The 25,597-nt window shown below is 35.2% G+C and overlaps 1 protein-coding gene across 1 annotated transcript; it reads right to left on the bottom strand.

Moving 5' to 3' along the window:
* Window positions 1–1,118: 1,118 nt before the first annotated feature.
* Window positions 1,119–23,666, bottom strand: ANXA1 (annexin A1). The gene is made up of 13 exons (XM_043975222.1): window positions 23,589–23,666; window positions 18,540–18,619; window positions 18,170–18,278; window positions 16,891–16,985; window positions 14,594–14,707; window positions 13,516–13,606; window positions 11,192–11,271; window positions 10,932–10,988; window positions 9,220–9,313; window positions 8,539–8,634; window positions 5,198–5,256; window positions 3,187–3,309; window positions 1,119–1,498 (listed from the first exon to the last, which is right to left on the bottom strand). Exons 2-13 carry the CDS (start codon window positions 18,603–18,605, stop codon window positions 1,442–1,444), a joined length of 1,041 nt encoding a protein of 346 aa, XP_043831157.1. The 5' UTR covers window positions 18,606–18,619; window positions 23,589–23,666; the 3' UTR covers window positions 1,119–1,441.
* Window positions 23,667–25,597: the final 1,931 nt, after the last annotated feature.

Below are 25,597 nucleotides of genomic sequence, written 5' to 3'. Positions count from 1 at the left end.
GCCAAGTAGTTATGTAACCATGGCAACCTTGAAAAACTGCTTATTCTGTATAAGTATCCAAATGTGACCTGACTTGGAAAATTAAAACCAATATGTCATGAGGAGTAGAATTTTCTGGCATTTGGCATAAAACATGTATATTTATTTTAAAAGTCATATTAAAAGTGTCCCTTTCTATGTATCCTACATAATGTAGCTTCAGTAGCTTCCTATTTTTCTACCATTATTTATGGTTTTGATCATGATATGCTAGCTTAGCATTTTTTTATTTATTTTTTTTCGGGGTAATGAGGCTTTAGTGATTTGCCCAGGGTCACACAGCTAGTAAGTGTCAAGCGTCTGAAGTCGAATTTGAACTCAGGTCCTTCTGAATACAGGGCCGGTGCTTTATCCACTGAGCCACCTAGCTGCCACCTTAATTTAGCATTATTAAAGGTAGAGAGGAAGATATATGTAAACTCCCAACATTCCAATCTTTACCTACATTCAATCTCTATTTCAGGCCTCCTCCTACAGGGAAAGACATATGAAAGTAATTCAGAATCAAAATAGTATCACTGCTTAAATGAAGACATTAAGTGGATAAGAAGAATCAGGTCAAATTGTTGGGCAAGATTAGCATGGTGCTCTCTCATTTGAGGTTATACCACACACTCATCCTTCGCAAGAGGGTAAATTTTCATCTGCAGATAGAACTAGTCTCAGTTACCCTCTTGGTAGTTTGCAGGCCCATGGTATATATGCAGTTCAATTAGCCTTTGTTTTCTGTGTTAAAAATAAATTTGATTGATAAAAAAGAATTGTTCATGATATTTGGACATTATTTCTTAATAAAAAATAAGATTTTACTGATTTGGGCTTTTTGATTAGGATACTAATTTCTGAAATATGTTCAATTGTATAGTGTTTACAATGGTTATAAATCAAACAAATTCATTAATATGAATTTTCTTATACTTTAGAAAACAACCCGATTCTATTCAATCTAAGAATGGGAAATGTCAATTCTTATTCCATTAAAACATTGTAATTTAGGTTTGGGGACAATGCCTTCAACCAATATCTGTATATATCCATGTAAAAACTACAATAGTATAAAGGGACTAATGACATATAAATCCTTTTTTCAAGTTTGCTTTATTTTCCATGTTATATAAAGTCCTTATGCAAAAGTTGTACCTTTTATTCTTATTAAATGTAAACATTGGGTACATGATTTTTGGATAAATATTTTAAAAAATATTAGCAGTATTATACAGCATTGAAATAAAAAAGAATCAGTTTTCCAGACTATATTTTCCAGAAAGCAGATGGCTGAATGATAGTTCAAGCCTTAAAAAACATGTATCTGTTTGAATCTATGCTATGCTTTGCAAATAGCAGAGACAAATATAATAGTATCTTCTGGTGATAAAACTGGAGTATATGAGAATAATGCCATTTAGTTTCCTCCACACAGGGCGACCAGGATTTTTTCATAATCTCCCTTGGTTTCATCCTGCAAATTTAAGAAAAAAAAAATATCAATGTTACCTGAAAACAACCATCAGTTCTTTGGAGTCTTCAGTAATTGTAAGAGAATTCATTTTTTAAATACTCTTGACACAATAGGTATTTAATAAATAATTGTTGATTGATTAATTCCCAGAATGGGCAAAGCTAACTGGATTCAGATTTCAAAGTGATAATGTTTCGTAATAACATCACGTGCTGGAATACAAAGCCATGCATTATGACTAGATGTAACATGATATCAAGCCAACCATATCACATGTTAGAGTGGCTCATGATAGCTCATCAGAAACAGAGATAGTTATGGTTCTTTGCCTACTCCTTTCTATTATGTGGATTTTTGTAACCTGATAAAAATATAACTTGTATTAAAATAGTGCCAATTATTTTTAAGGAGCTCTGAAATTTATTCTCTCATGTATTCATTTTTCTATGCATCTGTTGATGAAATCATGTGGTTTCAGATGGTTTTTTTTGTTTATTTTGCTTTAATATAATTATGTTCATGATTAATTATATTCTCTAATGATGAATCATCCTTGGATCTCTGGTATAGATACAACTTGGCCAAAGTGGATGACTTTGTAAATAGTTACTATAGGTTGGTTTGTCGGTGTTTTTTCCACTTTTATTCATAAATTTTGAATCAATATTATTAATTATTATTAATATTATTAATATATTATTAATGACATTGGTCTATAGTTTTCTTTCTTTCTTTTAGTATTCCCTAAAATATAAAATAGGACAACTGTAAGTTTGGTAGGGTGTTTTCTTAATTTTTTTAGTACACTTTGTATAATTTAGTATTAAAGCTTTTTTTTTACTTTAATAGAATCCATCTATAAATATAATTCTCATTCATTTATTCTTAGTTATATAAATTAAAAGAAATTATAATTATAGTTCCCTTGTCTCCCCTTTAAGATGGCAAATTGAGACATGCTTTAATCATTCACTGACAACTGCTTAGCAAATGAATCAATTTTCAGAACCAAGTACTATTTTTCCAAATTATGCCTCTAAAAATGTTATTTGAAGGATGCTTCCAACTGAACAGCTAACCAAGAATCCATTGCTGAACCCATAATGTCCCTTTATAGACAAAATGAATTAATTGTAATATTGAGAAATCTGAATAACAAAAGATGTCTACACCAAACTCAATTACTTTTTTTTTCTTTAATTTTATTTGAGATAACATGGTTCAGTGGAAAGGAGAGTGTGTTCTATATGAGGAGCTCTGAGTTTTAGTCCTGACTCTACCACCACAGAGCTCTATGATAATTTAATTTCTCTAGTTTTTGAATTTCCTTTTTTTTTTCAAAATGAAGACTAGATGTTCTAAAAAGTCTTCTTACCCTAATCTTTGATCAAAGATCTCCTAACTTGAAGGCTAACACTTGTCACTGAGGAATTTATATCTTTTATTCCTAGGACAGTAGTTTCTCAAACAGGCCCCAAATCCAAGAAAATATCATTAAAAAGTACAAATATTTTCCTACAAGCTTGAAAATCAGCCTGTTTTTCCATTAAATTGAAAAACAAGTTTTCCAAATAGCAATCGCAATCTTTAGGAAAATATTTAACTTTCTCCTTAGAACAAATAATACATTAAGCCACAAAAAGAATTGTTGATTATCATATAATGTTGTAACAAGAGATATAACATACCAGGATGGCTTGGCACAGAGAGATGCCATACATCTTTTGATAGTAGGCCTTGATCTCATTCATGTCCACTTCAGAACGAGAAACCATGATCCTGATTAGATCCTTATGACGAGTTCCAGCACCCTATTAAAAAAAAATAACTGTAACTGTAACTCATTCATATGACATCCTCACTAAATTATGATAAGGGTGCAAAGACTTGGTGCTCATCTATATCAATTCATTTCTTTTTTTTTTTTCAGGGCAGTGACGTTTAAGTGACTTGCCCAGTGTCACACAGCTAGTAAGTGTCAAATAAATCAATTCATTTCTTAAAGAATTTGTAGTATAGCATATACACATATAGATCATGTAGCATAGTAGATAGAGTGGCAGTCTTAGGGTTTGGAAGACACAAGCTCAGAACATATGTATACTTCAAATCATCATTACTTTCTCCGTTCCCAAGCCCTACACTGTGTTAAGGAATTAGAAATTATTCCTAGATTTATAAGATTTAAAGGCTGGAAGAGAACTTGGAGATCTAGTTCATTAGTTCTTAAAATATGATCCAAGGAACCATAAGGATCTCTAAAACCCTTTTAGGGAGTCTGTGAGGTCACAACTATATTTATAATATTGTGAAGACATTTTAATTTCTAATATGTTAAATATTTATGACATAACCCACTTAAAAAGAAAAGCTCTTTGGGGAGGTCTTCAATAATTTTTAAGAATATGAAGGGGGTACTGAGAACAAAAAGTTTGTGAACCACTGGTCTAGTCCAAACCCCTCATTTTGGAAATAATAAATAGATGTTATCACAGAGGGAATGAAGGCTGACTCATGAACATATCCACTATTTCCTATCTTCCTTCATGCCTTCCTTTTATTTTTTAAAACTGAGGATATATATGCAAATGTATAAACTGATATCTATGCATGTATGTACATGGGAATAGATATAAACAAATAAAGTTGTATGCATCTCCCCTTGAATTCTGTTTTCTGATTAACAACCTTTAGCAATGAAGAAAAATCACAACTCTCTCTTTTGCTGTGAGAGGATGATATTTGAAGTCAACAATCCATGTGAGAAGAATTATGTAAAATGCAGCAAATAAGATTTTGAGATAGAAAACAGAATAGAAAAAAAGTGATTCCATCACAGCTAGTTGTAAAATATAAAGTATGGGAATTTTTATTTATTTTTCCAATCCAGTTACTATATAACAAAATATAGAAAATTTGGAAGGTTTTCCCCCCTATATTTCATGAAGAAAGGAGGGAAAAGAATGAGAACTAACAGATTAAAATACTGAGTATTTGTTAAACATTCACTGATTTTCATTTTACTTGGTAATTAATGCAATAGCTCAACAGAAAACAAATGAGTATAAGGGATACTGTGAAGTTATTATCTCAGCAAAAATCACCTAAATCCAAAGCATATCTCTCTCTCTCTCTCTCTCTCTCTCTCTCTCTCTCTCTCTCTCTCTCTCTCTCTCTCTCTCAACAGAAATCAAGTTGTTGGAGATAATTTCTAAAAATCAAAACAAAACCTAAAATGTGTTGCTCTCTGTGTTTCTTAAATTCAACCACTGATTTGTAGAGAGTAGAAATATATAATAAAAAGATGAAATATAATCATTGGAAAATTAGAAGGCCAATAACCTCAATGGCACTAGCTAAACACCAAGGGCCAAGAAGAACAAGAAAATGTCACAACTTTTATGTACACTAGGGTTTTAGGCAATGCTCGAAGCAAACCAATGGTTCTCATAAAGAGGACTTTAATTATAAATTCAAATACATGCTCAAAAATCATCTCAAACATGTCAAATCCAACTATAGTTTTTAAAGATGTGAAATAAGCTTCTCTTCATCATTGAAGGCACTGATTTAACCTAAGGAAAGCTACTCAATTTCGCCTAACGAATGCTGCTCATTTTTCCTTCCAGCTATTAGAGATATATCATTTCTTTACTTGTAAAAAGACTTCCAAGAGAAAGTATTTTAGGTGAACTGTACCTTCATGGCTTTGTGAAGCTTCTCAGCAAAGAAAGCTGGTTTGCTTGTAGCACATTTCACTGTGAGAGAGAATTAATAAATGAATGAATGAGAATGAATATTTTATAACTGAAATATTTATTACAAAGGAAAAAAATCATGTTAACATTATAGGGGGATGGTAAATGAGGATCTGTCCTTTACCATATGTAGCATTATAGGATTATAGACTCTTAGAACTTGAAAAGACTTCAGAAGTGATCTAATCCAACCAGTGATAGATAGAATGCTATAACATTCTCCAAAGGCTTCCTTTTATCTACTCTTTTTATTTTATATTGCTTACTTTTATATATGTTAACCTCCTCTGTGAGAACAGGGTCCATTTTTCCTTCTTCTTGTGGCCCTAGGACTTAACACAGTGCCTGGCACTGCACAAGTACTTTATAGATATTTGCTGATTAATAAATGATCCATCAGATGATCTGTGTGGTTTTTGTGTGAAGCTTTGTATAGTACCACCCCAATTGTAGTATATAGAGGCAATTGTAGTATATATCATCCAACAGATGCATGGAGGACTCTCTGGCATAAGTTTTATAGGGTAAGTAAGAAACATGATGGAGCAGCAAATAAAACAATTTCCAATTAAGCATTTCAGTCATGGGGAGTGGGAGGGGTAGTAACCCCCCCCCCTGATGGCAGCCTAATACAACTTTATAGAGCTTTAATTATTGTTGGGCAGGTTTTTCTTTGTTTTGACTTACGTTTGCTGTGATGCTTTAAAACATGCTTTTCGTGAAATTCCTCCAACCTTCCTCCTCCCCCATTGCTCTGGTATAGAGCAAACATAATCTTCTTTTACATGGTGGACCTTCATATATTATTAGAAAAATATCCAAAATGAAGGAATAATAAAATTTAATGGTAGCCAGCCCATCCATGTAGTACTGTGTTCTGTTCTAGATGTCATATTTCAAATGTTTGAGAACAGCTGCCACATTCCATTCTTATCCACTCTTCTCTTCTTCAGGCTAGTTCCTACAGCCAATCCTCCTATGTCATGGCTTCAAAACCACTCAGTCTCTTAGCCAGCCTCTTCTAGATGAGCTGTAGCTTTCAATGTCTTTCCTTAAATATGACACCTAGCACTGAACCTATTGTTCCAGATATAATTTGATCATGGTAGAGCCTAATGGGACTATCATCTGTCAAGGCCCAGGAACTATGTCCCTTATTATGTCATATGACACCATGTTACATAGGGGCAATTCTCTGGATTGAAGGATTTTAAATTTGGGTAGATACCTTGTTTCTGCTCACCTTTACTCCCAATTTTTGTTGTTATTATTCAGGCATTTCAGTCATATACAACTCTTTGTGACCCTATTTTGGGGTTTTCTTGGCAAACATACTAGAGTAGACTTCTCCTGTTCATTTTACAAATGAGGAAACTGAGTCAAAAAGGTTTAACTGATTTGTGCAGGGTCACATAGCTAGTAAGTATATGAAGCCAGATTTTAACTCAGATTTTCCTGCCTCCATATCCAGTGTTATATCTACTACACCACCTAGATGTCTCTTATTCCCCAAATTTTACTTTTTTTACTGCTATGAGAATGCTTGCTTCCCTTAAAAGAGAGCTTAGTAGGTTTTAAAGATTGCTACAACAATTTCCATTTGGTCTAGCTGAAGGAAAACCAAAAACATTGAAAAAGACGAAGAGCAAACTAACAAGACTATATTTAGTAATGAGAAATATAAAACATAACATAAGGATAAAAATCTCAACTATACAAATATTGGAAAAGGGAAGAGAGCACTTCATGTGGAAGGAGGTGAAAGGTTTAGCTAACAATAAGCTCAATATGAGTGAATTTGACATGGAAAAAACTGAAAAATAAAAGCTAAAAGGGTGTATTGATAGAAATATTATTTCTAAAACAAGAAAATTATAAATTTCATTTGTTTCCAGACTACACATGTAGTATGTCATTCAATTCTAGGTGTCATTTTTCAAAGACATTGAAAATTGGAATCATCTCTACAAGAGGGTATTGAAATGACATGATAAGAACACAAGTGCCTAGGATGTTTAAGAGAGCAAAACTGAAGGAAGATGTGATACCTGATTTTAAATACAAGAGAAACTGCCATCTGGAAAAAAAATTAAATTGGTTGTATGATTCCAGAAAGTAGTAGATTAGAAATGGGGAGTAGATTCAGAGAGAAGGATTGTAGAATACAATGTAAGGAATTGTTTCTATTATACAATGGAATGTACTGCCTTATAAATTAGTAGTTGTTCATCATCAAGGGTTTCAAAGTGAAAGCCAGATGAGTTTCTGTCAGGGAAATTAACCAGCACAAGGGATCTAGGTGGTACAGTAGATGGAATGGTGAACTGGGAGTCAAGAAGAGCTGAGTCTGAATCCTCTCTCAGGTCACTTGGGTGACCTTTGACAAGTCACTTAGCCCCCTTCTCTCTCTCATTTTTCTCATCTGTAAAATGGAGATTATAACACCTGCAACACAGGGTTGCTGTGAGGAATTGATGAGTTATTACCTGTAAATCCTTTGCAAATATATGTAAATGCTAGTTATTATTATTATAAATAGTTGGGTTATATGAAACTCTAAGATGCCCTGAATCTCCAAGATTCTCTGATTCTAAACAAATAGTCATTTTTTTGTCAGGACTAATTATGCCCAAATTTGAGCATTCAGTTTTCTCTAGAGCCTGTTCCCTCTTAAATGGGAAGAAATTCTGTAGCAACTTTTAGTGAGTTGATGTGTGTGTGTGTAGTGAGTTGAATATATATATATTTTTTTTAATTTTTTTTTTTTTGCAGGGCAATGAGTGACTTGCCCAGAGTAACACAGCTAGTAAGTGTCAAGTGTCTGAAGCTGGATTTGAGCTCAAGTCCTCCTGAATCCAGGGCCAGTGCTTTATCCACTGTGCCACCTAGCTGCCCCTGGGTATTTATTTTGCAAGTATCATTCAAATACCTGTAAACATGCTGTCTCAGTGTAAACTCTTTGAGGGCAAAGACTTTTGTAGTGATATTCCCAGTCTTCAGCATATACTGGTAGCTAAATAACTGCTAATTGATTTAACTGAAACATTCTCCCTCCCCTCCCCTACATTGCTTATGCTCCACTATACTTGAGATAAAAGGGCAATGTTGGAATTCTTATAAAGGCATCTCTTGTCAGAGGAAAAGAGGAAAGCTTTTTACCAAGAATGTGGGCCAGATTCACTCTAGCAGAACTGGAACATAATAAAAAGATAATTTCTCTATAGGAAGAAGAATATTTTCAAACTTCAAACAATAGCCTATTTCAACTGCAGAGTCACATACCGATAGCAGTCAAGCAGTTCTCAATATCACCCTTCAGTTCGAGGTCCAACACCTTGTTCATGTCATGTTGGCTGTATTTGCTATACTTCTGAAACACTAAAAAGGAAAAATAACATCAAGCTAAATGACCTATCCCCTCACCCACAGAGTCAAACTTATAGTAAAGAAGAAATGATCCCTTGGAGGAGTGGGGCAAGAACCAGACTTGAGAGGATGCAGGTCACAAGCTATCTTATTAACTACTGAGGATGATGCAGAGAGTTCACTTTTCCTTATGGCCCTAAATTCTTAATGCAAATCACATAACAAAATTATAAAATGTCTTAAATTTTTGCTTTAAAAATGCTATACATTTGAAAAACTAGCTAGAAAAGATATGGGAAAGAAAACTATGTAAGTGGCTCTGTACTTGGTGTACCATGGAATATAGGAATGATCTTGAAAAAAGATTTGTTTCCTTTTGATTGAGAACACAAATGGGCCAAGAACTCAATTAGAGATTTCATTTGCAAGATGGCAAGGAAAGAATGAATATAAACTGGATAACTTATATTTCTCCAATATGGTTACTCTTTTTCCAGGGAGGTTCTCTATATCCAGCTCTAAAAATTAATATACCCCATTTCTTAACATCCTCCACCCAGCTCCAATTTAAAAAAACAAACAGTGTTTTCTACTTACCACGGCGAAGATGAGAGAAGCTTCTTGTGGTAAGAATAGTATTGAACACATTCACATCAGTTCCCTTTCTTCTCTCTCCTGCCTCATATAAAGCCTATTGTAAAATAGAAAATAAACAGTAATTCCTCCTTAAATATTGTCCAAATAAAAATTTCAGACAAAAACAAGCCAACCAAGAAAGTAGATTTTTACCCACTTGGAAAGGTAGAAAGTATGGTATGCTTCCTGAGGAATTGATAAATATCTGTTCAATGGTTACTATGTACCCAGGGATTATTATTAAGAGCTACAGAAGATTATCCTTTAATTGGTGGCAACAAGAGGACATCATCTGAAGCTTCATAGTTTTTGCAATACTTTTTAGGCCCAAACTGATACTGCTAATTCAGAATTGCCCCTATCTTTAATTCCACTAATCTCACCGCCTTAAATACACATATCATATCCCAGGTATCACTGACTTTGAAACAATATAAAGCCAACATTATGTGACCTGTAAGAAGTGTTTTCGATTAAAGGAATTTATTCTAAAGTTAAATATTACCCTTTGAAAGTATTCATAGAATAAGCAAAAATACATGGAAGTATTTTATACACAAATATTGAAGATCAAAAAATGCCTACTTTCGTTCTCTTATTTATTTAATATATAAACACATGATTTAGTGAAAAAAAAGTATTGACTCACACGCGTGCGCACGTGTGTGTGTATGTGTATGTGTGTGTGTGTGTGTGTGTGTGTGTGTGTGTGTGTGTGCTCCAATACTTATTACCTCTATGACTATGGGCAAGTCACTTATCTACAATGGGCCTCAATTTCTTACTCAGTAAAATGAGGAGGTTTAGACTAGCTGGCCTCTGAGAACCCTTTTGGCATGAGATTTATGATTCTGTCCTTCCCCCTGGAATTCTGTTCTCTGGTGACTTTCCACCTTATCTTGAACAATTTCGGGATTACACTGATTCTTTACTATCTCTAAGCTTTGCTTCCCCCTCCATTTCACCTCTACTTCCATGTATATATTCTGTCTTTCTCTATAAGAATGTAAGCTCCTTGAAGACTAGGAGTTGTTTTTTGGGTTTTTTTTTTGCTTGCTTGTATTTGTTCTTGTTGTTGTTCTTGTTGTTTGTCCTTTGTTCTCTAAAAGGACCATGACATCATGGTAATGTCATGACTTGTACTGAATTGGATTTAAGTGAGGAAGGGCTGTGCAAGGTCACCAACAGCACTCTCTCCTCCAGAGACATATGGGTCCAGTGCAAAGATATATATCAGGATGGCTGGAGATGGCCCCGAATGTTTTTAAGGCATTTGGGGTTAAGTGACTTGCCCAGGGTCACATTAAGAGTGTCTGAGGTGAGATTTGAACTCAGGTCCCCTTGACTCCAGGGTCCGGGCTTCATCTACTGCACCATCTAGCTGTTCTGCTTGTATTTGTATTAATAGTGATTAGCACAGGGCCTGGCATATAGCAAGTGTTTAATAAATACTCCCCCCACCCCCAAATTCCTTCCTTACTCAAAGTACAAGAAGAAGACAGATGAATCAATTTTTGGTTAGTCTGTAATGTTGGTCAACTATTGGCCTCCAAAAGAAAGTCATGAGGAGACATTCATACAAAAGGAAAATGGTAAAATGCTATTCAGAAAAGGTAGCTACAGCAAGGGCAGGACATTAGAAAAAAAAAATCACATGATAAGCACATCCTTACCCGGGCATCATTATCAGCCAGATCATCATTCACACCAACATCCTCACTTCGGTCACCCTAGTGGGGGGAAAAATGTCATTATTCTTCTTTTAAAACTTATTTTCTGCAGCATAAGCCAAAGCATTTTTAATATTTTTTCATAAAAGTCTTAGAAGTCATACAAAAAAGAAAGAAGATACATTTCTTAAATTATCTCAAAATTATGGTTTATACTTTTCAAAAGGTGATATTCACCCAAGTTACTTAAATCAATCACATACCTTGGCCAGAGAAAGCAAAGCCTTCTGAAAATCTCCAGATGTGTCTGAGGTGATATCTTTAGCCAGATCTCTCTTAAGCTCTGCATTACAAGATTGAAAACATAAAAGACATTATACTTTAAATGACAGAAAAATGTATCATCTTTTACATAATAGTAGAATCAAAGTAAGCCTGGCTTTGCATCCTCAGAGTAATTTGTTCAGTAAAGCATCAGTAAATGAAGGAATGCCACATTGCTTCATCACCATCATTCAGGGGCTGCTTTGCATTGCTGGAATTAAACCATATAAACACCCATTAAATGGATAACCCATTCAGCGATACATGTGTTCCATAAGCCTACACAGGTAAAGTGAGAAAAAAGAAATATTTTCCCCATTAAAAAGTAGATGCCAGGATAAAACTCATTTTCTAGTCATTGTTTTGGGTTATATTAAAAAAATAAAAAGTAGGAAACACTAAAAGCAAGATGATGCTAGAAAACACATAGAAGTTGCAAAACATAGAAAAATGTGGAACCTTACTATTAACCTGTGATGGGATTTTTTCCATTTTTGAACAGTTAAATAAAAATCTTATTTTTTTCTTTTGCTTACTGATACCACTGTTTGCCCATTGGGGGGAAAGTTTTTATTATGTGCAATGTATGATAGCAGATGAATTATAAAACCAAATGTGATATTGGCCCTGGCCTTAAGGAAATTATGATCAAGTAGAGATAATAAAATATATTTGTTCATATTTATGCATTAAAATTATTTGTAAGTATACAAAAGAATAAAATGCCAGGAAAAAATTTCAAATCCTACTTCAGACACTTGATAGCTGTGTGACCCTCTCCAAGTCACTTAACCTCTGTGAGTCTCATTTTCCTCATGTATAAAATGGGGATAATAATAACACCTAACTCATAGGCTTGTTGTGAGGATCAATTGAGATAACATATGTAGTGTTTTGCAAATCTGAAAGTGCTATATAAATATTAGCTGGTTTTTTTGGGTGGTTGTTGTTGTTGTTGTTGTTGTTGTTAAAACTGGGAGTGTTTTATGAAATTCCAAAAGCCAAAATGGCCCAGGTAGGCCATGAACTTACTACCCCTGGTACAGGATGTCAATGCCTTATTTGTTGAGCTCCAAGAGGCCTGAGGTACCATGTTTCACTTAAGATCTCAAAACAAAAGATTTCAAATTTCCTTTATTAAATTATAGTTTAAACCTATTGTGTGAGAAAGAACTACTATATAGTCTACTTCCTGCAAGATGTGCCACTCAGAGTGCTATGGTAAGCATGGTCTCCAGTGAAAATCTTTTGAATTGTTGTACTTTGTTTATAAGGTTGAGAGACAAGAGATGCTGAATAATACAATGCTGCCAGAGAATGTCTACCTACAGTTGTGCTCTTAATAATGTTTAGCATATCATTAAAAGAATATGGTAAAGTAAAATAAAAAATAAAATAAAGGCATCTCTGTTCTCAGGTCCTTACAGTAGGTAAATAATTATTTCTATTGCTCTTGGTCATCCCCAGGGATATAGCAATTTACCCATATTTGAAAAGCCAAAATTAAGAATAATGTCAGTTATTATCTCCTAGCTAGGTCATCTTGTAAAGGAAAAAGTACAGCTGAGCTGTTTTTGAGACTATCTTCAAAGAAAAAGTTCTCCATCAGAAACCAGCCTCAAAATATTGGAACGGAGTAGGCACAAAAAAAACCTAACTAATAAATACATAAATTTACTACATTTCCCCATCTCTGAATACCATTTAATGACCAATTCTTTGTCATGAGTGTTGATTTGAGGAATCTATTTTATTGTAATTCTTTTTATTTGTTGTTTTCTTCCATTTGACTGTCCTGATGCCTTTTTGCTTGTCCCAAATATTTGAATTTTATTAACCAGCGACAAATTTAAAATTTTTAAAAGATAGTAGTCGGGCAGCTAGGTGGTGGAGTGGATAGAGCACCAGCCCAGGAGTCAGGAGGACCTGAGTTCAAATCTGGCTTCAGACACTTGACACTTACTAGCTGTGTGACCCTGGGCAAGTCACTTAACTCCAATTGCCTCGCTAAAAAAAAAAAAAAATTAGAGGTTTGTAGGGCAGCTAGGTGGCACAGTGTATAGAGCACTGGCCCTGGATTCAGGAGGACATGAGTTCAAATCCAGTCTCAGACAATTGACACTTACTAGCTGTGTGACCCTGGGCAAGTCACTTAACCCCAATTGCCTCACCAAAAAAAACAAACAAAAAAAACAAAACAAAACAAAAGATAGTAGTCTCCTCATCTATCTCACTATATTTGGATAATCCACTGTTGACTTACCCTCTCTGTAGACTCTGTTGATTTCTCTGATTTCCCTGTTATTCCTTGATGCAAGAATTTCAATTAAGGTGTCTTCATCTGTTCCAAGTCCCTGCACAAAATATATGAAGAAAGACCTTATTAAATAAAAATAACTCTTTACATTGTTTGAAGGCACTGAAGTATATTGGTTTTAACTCTACACTCCTTCCCTGTTCTGAGAGAAATTTTAATGAGAAAGCATTTGAATAGGGAGGCATTACCATTAAATATACTCTGAAAGACAAGCCTTACAATATCATTTATTAGCCTCTGACTTGCTTGGCTGGGTTTCTTCCATCATTTAGTAATAATGAGTTTTAATCTTTGTGTTCAACTTGTACTGTTGGAGGAGGGGTTCCACCTTCTCTGCAATAAACCACTAAAACCCTAAAAGTTCATATAAACACTTAATTTAATTAAAACATACTCAGTGATCCCCGGTAAAAGTGGTCAACAAGGAGGTTTCTAAAGGTTTGGGAAACCTATTATTCAGTATGTAAAGCAATCCTTAGAAAGTGCATCCCAAAAGTCCTAGTGCAGTCTTTCAATTGAGAAGCAAAGGGGTACACTAAAACTTTTGGAACAGTAGACTCCTCACCCAAAGGACCAATAGCTGGATATAACTCAAACTGATTCACAATGCCTGGTTCACAACAGTCTGGAGTAGCAAGCTGCCTGGGTTTGCATCATAGCATCCAAGCCCTACAACATGCACTAATGTGTTATGGAAATTGGAAATTCTGCAGATAGTACCCTGTGTGTACACATACATATACATACATATATGTGTGTGTGTATATGTTATGTACATAGTTATTTGCATGATGCCGCCTCCATTAGAATGTGACTTCCCTAAGGGCAGGGACCATGTTTTTGCATTTCTTTGTGTTCCCAACATTTAGCACAGTGCTTGGAACATAGTAAGAACTGACAAAATGTTTGTTGATCAGATTACTGACAGCCACAGTCTGTGGATTAGGTCCTATGGGGTTGGCCAGCAAGGGGCATCTAACTAGTGCGCACATTAGTTAGGTATTTTGCAAACATCACACATTACCTTCATAGCACCCCTCAACTGCTCGGCATCAAACTGGGCTGGGGTTTTCAACAGAGCCAGGGCAACTTCTTCCAGGTGGCCTGTAAGACCTTTCTTCAGAGCATCTTCCAGGGGCTATGGAAGAAAATCAGTGGCATTAATGAGTCAAGTTATGGGGCACCTTGGTATTCCTTGTGGTTGTAAAGTTCTTTCCTTAGATAAGTCTAGGGAAAGCCTTCTGCTACCCAAATGAAGCAATCCTCAAAAAGCATGGCCTATTTTATGAACAATCAGATCAGATATTCTAAAAGGGTTAAGGAGGAAGCCATAAAATAGTACCAATGAGTTACTAAAACACCTTTGGACACTGAGGGAAGAAGGAATTTAAACCACATGCAGAAGAATTGTAGATTTAAAGTTGGAAGAGTTATAAGAAACCTTAGTGGTCAATCGTGCCCAACACGTTCATTCTATAGTTGGGAAAATTAAGGCTTAGGAAGGGTAATTTATGGCAAAGCTGGGATCAGATCCCAAGTCCCCTGAAACCAAGTCCATTGTTCATTCCACCATGCTTCATAGAAGGCAAAATCATCTAAATAAAATTAATTTTATACTGATACATTTATCCAAGCTAGCTACATCACATTTCAGACTCAACAATAAAATTGGGTCCATGTGTGATATGGACTTTATATATGTGGCTGCATGTATTTCAGGTGAGAAAAGAGAAATAGCAACTTAGCCTAGTGAAAGAACAATGAATTTAGGATAAGTAGGTGCCCATTTAAGTCTGAGCTCTGTCATTTATACATGTGCTACCCTGGCAAAGTAATTTCCTTTCTGTTGGCTTCCATTTGATCATCTATTTGAAAAAAAAAGGAGGTGGTAGTTTAGATGATCTATAAGTTTTCTTCTGCCACCAATATTCTATTGTTCCAAGAGATCAAATGTGTTAATACACAGAATGATTTTTATAAGTACAATATACATACAGCTTGTCCTAAAAGTCATAGTACAATTTTAAACTTTAATAACTTCAGAAGTATAAATGTCATAAAATTATAAAAAATTAGAACTTGATTATATAAATTTTAGATACGTTTATTCAAATTTATCATAACCACCAACTTATGATGTCTAAATCATTCTAGTTGATTTTTTAATTTTGCGAAAACTTTTATCAGATGATGCTTAGTGACTAAAAATGCATTTGTAACCCTAGCCTTAAGATCATCCCCCCGAATGAGGTTTTGATGCATATAGGATGGCTTTAACATGACGTAAGAAAAAAAATCTCATGGAAATAGATTGGAAAACTGAGGTGGCTAAGCAAGAGGACTTCCTCTGCTGATCCAATAGTCTGAAAAAGTGTCATCCTGAAACTATCAGACACACAATTCATGTAGGTTGCACTGTCTTTCTAAAAATAAAAATATAAATTTATGATTCCAAATGTACAAAACTAAATAAGAATAAATATTGAAATAAACTTTTAAGTTACATTTTCATAATTTTGGAGTATTTCTATTTCTAGACCAAGAAATTTTGGACAACCTAAATATTAAGCAAACTATTCCTTCCATTTCAAATGTTGTTGTGCACTCATTTTTAAGTTATGTCCAACTCTTTGTGACCCCATTTAGTTTTTTGGGGACAAAGATACTGGAGTTGTTGGTCATGTCTTTCTCCAGCTCATTTTACACATGAATAATTGAGGCAAAAAGGGCTAAATGACTTTCCTAAAGTAGCTATTAAGTACCTGAGGCCACATTCAAACTCATGAAGATGAGTCTTCCTGATTTCAAGCCCAGGGCTTTAGCCACTATATCACCTAGTTGCCCTCAGCTTAAATAATGCCTTTCAAACAATTCTGGCATACAGTACTTTTTATTTATATTTTTCTTTTATTACAAACAAGATTCTTCCTGAGGAAAGATGTTAGAAGTGTAACCTGGTTTCTCTAGTCTTTGCCTCTGAACTTGAATATCTAAAATTTTAAATATGGTGGTTGAAGGCTAATTATCTTCTTACCTAAGATTGTATTGGACTATAAATGTGCTTAAGAAGTTATAGGATCCTAGAGCTAGAGACAGAAGTGACTTCAAAGGTCATCTGGTCCAACCATCTCATTTTATAGCTAAGGAAACTGAGGCTTCAACATATGAAATCAACTGTCCAAGGTAACATGGGTAGTGTCAGAAGTGGTATCCTCTCACTTCATAGGTAGTTCTCTTTCTACTGTTGCTTGTTACCTGAGAATTCCTCCAATAAGGCTAAAATTAAGATCTTAGACTCAATAAAAATAGTTTTCAATTTACCTTTCCTTTGGCCTGGAGGTATGCTTCTTTGATCTGCTGACGTTGAGCATTGTTTCTCTTTGTTAAGATATCAATGATGGTTGCTTCATCTACACCTAAAAATTGACAGACAAGAACACTTTCAGAATGATGTTCCTGTCTTTGATTTTATTGGTTAGATTACATCTGCTATAATGTCAAAATGGAAGACAAGTAATCTACTACATTTTCCCCTGAAAAAAACAACTCTGCTAAACATTAAAATATGGATCAGATTATCTTATGAAGTCAGTTTACCACTTATCCTTGTGAGTTTAAATTACGCTCTAGGAAAATTACTAAAATATGAAATATTGTAAATTGTGTTTTAAAATTGTGTTCCAAAAGCCATAAAACCAAATTTCCAACTACATTTATCAAGAGTAGATTAAGTAATGGATAGCCTCAAAATTACTTTTTTTTTTTTAATCTTGAAGGCATGCTATGGGAATAGTTTCATGGAGTCAACAGATAACTCTTATTTGGATTGTTAGAAGGGTAGAGATAGAAGGTAAAGGCTGGACTTAAGATTTCATAAGTAAATTAACTTCCTTCGTGGTCTTTTCTCTTCAACTTATAATGTCAAAGAGCTGTCTAGAGCCCTGACATATTAAGTGACTTGTTGAAGTCACATAGCCATGTATTTATTAGAGGCAGTATTTGAACCTAGGTTTTCAAAGCTTTGAGGACAGTTCTTTCTCTATTATATCATGCAACCTCTCATTAGTAGGGGAAGGGGGAAAATAGTTCTCTTTCTTCCCCAACTTGTAATTTTCAGGCAGAGCTGTGACTGGACAGCAAGAAATAGAGAAAAGAAATTGCAATCCTGATTCTTTGAATCTCTAGTCCAAACTTGGACCAGATAATGGGTAGAAAGGAAGAGTAATGTTATTCTTTCTCATACTAACCTTTAAGATACTACTATCCCATTCAACTTTAGAGCCTATGATTCTGCAAATCTTAAATCACTGATAAGAAATAAAGCATCAAAGAAAGAAGGAAAGAAAAAAAGAAAGAAAGCATCTCTAAACTAATAATAAAATGCAACTTCATTTGACTTGGAAATATTTCAACTTTGAAATAGAAATAGAATTTTTACCCCATTTGTTTCAATTTGAACATATACTTATTCATGGCCTCTTTGATACCAGGCCCTAGGTGATAAAAACCTTTTGATGAATCCTACCCTCATGGATCATTGTTTAAGCATTATATATTCACACATTTTCCAAAAGGGAATGTTCTGACAAGGTATAATTACCTTTAACAGTTAGAGCTTTGTCCAATGCAGCAACATCATTAGATGGGTTGAAGTTAGGGTAAGTATTAACTGATGGCCCAGGTCCTCCTTTTGACCCTTTCACAGTTTTCTAAATGGGGAAGAAAAAAATGATTTTGATCCTAAATACACAGCTTTTGGTGAAATGTTGGTAGATAGGTACATCATTTCTTAACTGCTTACTGTTTAAGCACTGTGCTAAGCACTGTGGGCAGAGGGAAACAAATACAAGGCCATCCCTCCCATCAAATAGCTTCCATTCTAATGTGGGAATACAACATATAAGGAAGAGATGGAAAAGGAAGTAGCAGAAGGTACCATAGTTTTACTAAACCTCTAATTCTAAACTTACAACATACTCCTGCTCTTCATTGTCTATAAACCATGCCTGCTTGAGGAATTCTGCTACCATAGCCATTTTCAAAGAAGTATCTGAAAAGAAAACATAAGTAAAAGTTAAAATGAAGGGGAAATGACCCTTATATGGCATTTTAATGCTCATTTTCCTGGAGTATTTTGCCATGAACCCACTGAAACTGGGAGTTGAGGTAAACTATACACCGAGAGAGGAGAGTTGTTTTAACAGAAGACAAAGATAAGACTAAACAAGAAATGACTGGTACATCTCTATCACAAAGCTCATGCACTTGTTTCAGAGGCCCTTAGGATTGCACTCAGTATAGTTTGTCATTGTCTCACCATTCTAATAATCTTGAATATCTACTTTCATAGCTCACAGAGAATAATAAGTGGAATAAAAGGAGGTGGGGAAGTCAACAATTAGAGGGAAGAGTGAGACTTGAAAGCTAACTTTCATGGAAAAGTCAGAACATTGAGCTTTATAAGTGCAAATAACCCTTGAGGGCAACCATGTACGTATATAAACATTCCCCCATGATTGTATGCATATATATACATATTTTAATGTTTTCCGATGTGCAACACCTGTTCCCTTGAAGGCAACAATGTAATATTCTAACACAGTGATAGATACAGATATGGATGTGGATAAGATAGATAAAGATACAGATAAAGAAGATATAGATATAGATAGATGTATATACACATATATGTGTGTTTTCCATATGTATGTATAAATATATTTATAATGTATATAGTATATAATATACTAAAAGTACATTATAGCATATAGTTTTAATGATGAAGTAAAGGTTAATTTTATATATTCTAAGGAGGCAGAAATGTATTTTGTTTTCTGTATATCAAATGACTAGAATTTTTTTAATTGAACATTTAGCCTAATTTTTAAAATAAAAATATCTTTCATTGTCTGCAATATTCATTCATGCGGTATATCTGATGCCTTGAAGATACTTGAAGAACTTGGGATTTGGGTTTGAGGTTGTGATTTTTTTGGTCCCCTGCCCTCCTTGTACAATGAACACTTCCTTGTGGGGGGAAATCCTTCCACCAACATCATTAACAACATAACTTTTGAGAGTTTTGGGAACTGAGAAGATAAGTTATTTACTCATGGCAGCACAGTCAGTATGTCAAAGAACCATAGATTTAAAGTTGGAAAAAACATTTAAAGTCATCTTGTCCAACTCCCCCATTTTACAGAAATTTATGATGGCAGAAAGTTTTAGTGACTTTCCCAGAATGTCAATGACAGAGCCAGAATTTGAACCCAGAAGCTTTAACTCCAAATCTAGCACTCTTTATAAAAACACTGACAAAACCCTTCATTTTATAACCCAGAAATAAAACTTCTCTGAGCTTCAGTGGTCTTCACATCAAGATAAGCCAGTCCCTTTGCAGATTGGCTAGTTTCATTATAAAGTCTAAAGTCTCCTTCCCACATAAACAGCAGCAATATGTATCTCTTCTCTTACTGCATGTTACTGAACAATCACTGTCTACTAATCCTGGGATATCTGTTGCTGGATATGTCAATTTCTAGAGATTAGCATTGCTTCTGTATTTGCATGTCCAGAGAGACCTTTGTTCAGTTTTTGCAGTGTAGAATATTTGAACAAGGCAAATAATTGCTTTATTAAGCAATATTAAAGCCAACCAAATAAACAAAGAACACCTTTTAAGTGAAAATTGAGATTAAAGCATTCCAGAAGAAACATATTAATAATACTAGACAACTCAATTGGATATAATAGAACTTCAAACTGTTCACGTTTTTAAAATGTTAAGTATTTTTCTTTCTAATCACTGTCTGCTCTCACTACCTAATGGGAAGATAGCACATTCAAGTTTGCTTTATAAAGGTGATCACATTTTCTCTTCACAGTAACCCTGAGCATCAGTAAACTGAGGTTTAAGTAACATAAGCAGGGTCACACAGCTAATAAGTGTCCGAGTCCAGATTTGAATTCAAGTTTTCCTGACTCCAGGACCAGTGTACTATCTACTTACTATACCTCTTAGTTGCCTCCACATAGTAGGCATTTTAGTGATTGTTGATTGTCATGAAAAGAGTAATGTATTAATTGTTAAGATTTCTGTTTTAAGCAGGTAATCTTATGTGAATGAAAACCACAATGTGATTTCAGTCAAGTCACTAAAACTCTCTGGCCTCAGGTCCCTTGAATTACTTATACAGGATTATTTAGTTAGCTAGTATCACAGCTGGGACTTAGGCCTCTGCACTCTCAAATCAATGTTCTTACAGGGGTGGGGGCGAGGAGGGGGAATACTACCTAAGTTTCAGTTTATTTCAAACACAAATCTTGTTTTGAAAATACATGCAACTAGGGGCAGCTAGGTGGCTCAGTGGATAGAGCATCTGGCCCTGGATTCAGGAGGACCTAAGTTCAAATCCAGCCTCAGACACTTAACACTTACTAGCTGTGTGACCCTGGGCAAGTCACTTAACCCCAATTGCCTCACCAAAAACAAAAAGAAAAAAAAAACAGAAAATACACGCAACCGCCAAAGTATAAGTCTGATCATGTCAGCCCCCTTTTCAAGAATCTTCAGTGATGTCCTGTTGCTACCAGGATAAAACATAAATGACTTTCTTTGACATTTAAAACCCATCACAGTCTAGCTCCACCCTATTTTTCAAGACTTATCTCACATTTTCTGCAAATACTCTATGTATGTTCTGGTCAAATTGATCTAATTGTTCTTCCCCAACTTTTACCTTTCTTTTTCTGTGTCCTGTCCCCTTAGCCTGGGAAGGAGACAGAGAAAAGAGAGACAGACACAGACACAGAGACATACAGAGAGACAGACAGAGAGACATGCAGAGATAGAGACAGAGGGAGAAAGAAAGGGGGGGAGAGGAGGAGATAAATCTAAATTTAATTTCTTTAAGAAACTTCTTTTGTGGAAAATACATCAATTGATAATGCATATCAGCAGCTCACCTTTAACTTAGAATTCAGTTCATTGGGACACTGAGAGAAGTTAAGTAGTTAAATGAGTTATCTGTGGTCACACAGTTGGTATGTATCAGAGAAGGGGCCCGAAGCCAGGATTCCTGACTTTAAGACCCACCTTCTTTCCACAAAGTAATGTTGTCTCTCATGTTACCTTGTGCAATCACTCCCCTTACCATTGTGGGTACTTAATAAATGCTTATTGAATTAAATAATGAAGCTGGGAGGTAATCAGTTCAGCTGGTCTAGATTTTTAACAACTACTCTTCTTTAGGAAGTTCTTAAATAAATATATGCTAAATATTTAGTAAAATCATTATTAGATTAGACAGTGAAGGGGCAGCTAGATGGTGCAGTGGATAGAGCACCGGCCTCAGACACTTAACACTAGCTGTGTGACTCTGGGCAAGTCACTTAACCCCAATTGCCTCACTAAAAAAAAAAAAAAAAGATTAGACAGTGAAGTCATTACTAATTACCTGTTAAGTATCAACTTAACCAGATTTTAATTTCCACCTTCCAAATGAGGTAGTACCTGTGGCTAAGCCATCATTACACTATTAAGAATATGATTGAATCAGTTTTGCCACATTTAAATTATTTTCAGCATGAATCTTCCAAAAGTGAGAGTAGAGAAAGATTTGTAAGAGCACTCTAAACTTAAACTAAACAAGGGCTTCATTGTGCACATGATATTTAACTGTTAGAAACTTTCAGCAATAATCTTTGAAGGATAGTTTAAGATATGAATAGCCCCAGTGTAATGCAGTCCCACCACTTCTAAGTCTCAAAACATAAGAAGTTTCATTAAGATCATATATTTTGAGCTGAAGGGCATATTAGAGTTCATGCAATTCAAATACTCTTTTTTTGGGGGGTGGGGGATGGAAGATTTGTTGGACAGGGCCTCTAATACCAGGAACTCCCTCTACCAAATTGGTGTTTCAGTGTCTTAAAGAGTTGTTGGTGGGTCACACAACTAGTATGTAGCAGAGTCTGGACCTGAAACCAGATTGATTTTTTAACCACTACAACAGAGTATCCCTAAGAAGATAAGAAAACAGGCATAGAGTTCTTAAATAACTGGCCCAAAGTCACATGGGTAGTAAAAACCAACACAACGAGTACTTAAAGATAGAGTTTCTTTAAATTCTAATCCAGTTTTTTCCCCCACTATAAGAAAGCAGCATTCATAATGTCTCTTTGCTTCCTGCTTGCCCCACCCTTTAAGGTCTTCATTGACAGTGGTCCCTAGAATGAGGAAGCCCTTAGCAGGCCCCAGCTCCCATTTCTTCAGGTTACAGCATTATTGTACACCACCCAGGAAATCATCTGTTTTCTTTCCCCTCAAGTGTGATAAACAGCAATTGAGAAACAGGTTAACACATGAACTACCTAGAAAAGGAATGTGACCACACCCTTGTAAAAAGAAAAGTGGTGAGAAGCTTATCTGTAGCTTATGGAGAACCACTAAAACAAAAGCATTAATTTCAAACTGGCTTAATTAGAAACAATTTAATTACTACTATTGTGAACTCAGATTTGGTTAACTCCTGCTTCCAGCTGCAATAAACTAAACTATGAATTGCCTCCTCTTTTCAAGGAGAGTCACTGAAAACCGCAGGCTGCCTTTTCCCTTCCCCTCCCTTTCCAGTCCATATAAGGCATGCATAGCTTTAGTGGAAACTCATAACTTGCAGAGGAAGGGGAAAAAAACCACTTTTCCATGGTAACAGACCAGAAAGTGAAGGGTTCTAATGCCAAGTAAACTGGCCACATGTCACTCCTTCTGTTTGTTTTGTTTTTTTTTAATCAGTGGACAGCAGTGTAAGCAGTGTTGTCAGTTTCAACACATTGATTCTGAATATAAGTTCATAAACACTTTTCCCCCCCAAAAAACTTTGAGAAAATGGCAAGCCACACCCACCTCTTCTGTAAATTCTAGAGTCAGCTGTTTCCAAGAGCTAAGTTTTAAGGGATAGGGGATTTAGGATAGTTTTTAAAAAGCAACAGACAGCTCTAAGGAAGAAATTAAAACTCACCTTTTTTTTTTCTTTCTCTTCCAAACAGCCAATGAAAGAACCTTCAGGGAAAGTTTCAAACTGGAAGTGCAAAACCAGAGCTCGAAATTTTTATATATTTGGAAGGGCTGGCCACACCTAGCAACTAAAGTTGTACAGACTCTAGGGATTGGCTGCCTTTTGTTTGGAGGATATGACTAAGTCCTCCCCCTAAACAAAATGTAGTCAGGCTTGCAAAGCTAGCCAGCTCATAGCTGACTTCTCAAAGAAAAAAAAAAAAAGGAAGAGGAAGAGATTAGGAAAGGTGAATATGTCACTTAACATTTTTCTTCCTCTTTTTTTTTTTTTACTTTTGATTTCTGCTTGACCATGAAAAAAAAAATTCTATGGATGAAATGTTATAGAGGAAAACCCAGATACAATCCAACTCCAAAAACCTTTATTAATTGCCTACAATATTCAAACCACTATAATATACATTAGGGACATAAAGAAAAAAGTTTTTAAAAACCCTGCCCTCCAGTAGCTTATGTTCTTACGATCTACTAAGCTTAAATTCCAAGATGTGACAGCTGTGGCTTGGCCTGAGCAGTCTACATATAGAAGTGGTGTAGTCCACACAATGGGAAAAGTACTTGATAAGGAGTCTGAGCAATTAGGTTCAAATCCCTGCTCTCCCTCCTCCCTGGGTCACATTGAGCATGTCTGGGCTAAGTGTCTTCACTTGTAAAAAGTGAGGTTTCGCCTGGATGACCTCTGTATATACCTACCCATTCTAAATCTATGAGTTAATCCTGCAGAATGAAAGCAAATGCCTCTAAAATTTATCTGTTTTCTAGCTTTTAACTTACCTCCCGAAGGAGCTAGAAAAATCTGTGGGAACTATCCCTTAAAGTGCCAGGTTAGGAGCAAGGATCAAGGGCAAAGGTAGGAAGGTTTAAATACATGGTTCTCACATTTTTCCTTAGTGGTGGAAAGGAACCTTCAGTTGAAACAAAATTTTGGCCTAAAATTCCCTGAAATTAATATTTTAATGCCTTTTAATAAACAACACAAGGTCCATTACACACATACACACACATGCCCACTGGAGGTGTTTGAGGGTACCTTGAAGAAAAATATTTGAGAAACATTGCTCTTATGTTTACCTGGAGTCCAGCATGCTGACTAGAGAAGTGAGACAATTAGCAGATTGAGTTTCTCCTACTGTCATTTCCTGCCACACATAGGAAGCTTAGAAAAGAGAAATTGGTTTGTTGCCTAGTGTTACCCCCTCCCCCAATGGCCGATTGAAATTTCAGCTTTTTTAACTATCTGTCATTTGAGGCTGAATATAAAATCCACCCCCCCCAAAAAAAAATAGGGGGAAGGGGGAAGGGAATCGTTTTTTTAATAGGCTTTACTCTTTCTTTTGGCCAGTAGAATTTAAGGAAGAAAGGTTGGCCTATAGTTTGTGCCAAAAAAGTTTTAATTACTAAACTAATCTAGAAAATGACTTTGGTAAAACTGTATAATGTCACAGTGATAAATTGGTTCCATTTTTTTAACTGCATAAACTCTGTAAAACACTGTGCTCATGGTGGCATCTTTGGGGGCCCTGCTGATTTTCTTTCACAGGCACAGGCATGAGAAATTATTGAAAATAGTGATCCCCATATTGCATCTCCACCTGAAAAAGCTTAAGGAGGTGATCTACAATGCCATGATGTAAACATTTTTATCAGGAATGGGTCTGTCTGTGTTAGCTCTTTTGTATGGATTCAGTTGCATGTTAACTCTAAAACAAATGAATTATTGGTAATTTTGTAAATGTTCAAATAAACTTGAAACAAGGAAGTAGGGTTATAAGGTGTATGAAAGGACAATGAGTTATCAGAACAGGTATTCTAAGAAGTTTCCTGTATGATGTAAGAGTGGAGATTTTGTTCTAACATCCATAGTGATTCATTTTTTTTTTAATGTATACCTGGAAATATAAATGATGACTAACTAAAATGTAATAATAAAACAGAATTTACAAAATATACATG

The sequence above is a fragment of the Dromiciops gliroides genome, chromosome 1 (assembly GCF_019393635.1).
Source record: "Dromiciops gliroides isolate mDroGli1 chromosome 1, mDroGli1.pri, whole genome shotgun sequence".
NCBI lineage: Eukaryota > Metazoa > Chordata > Mammalia > Microbiotheria > Microbiotheriidae > Dromiciops > Dromiciops gliroides.
The sequence above is the reverse complement of the archived record's forward strand: the minus strand, read 5'-3'. Positions and strand labels throughout refer to the sequence as shown.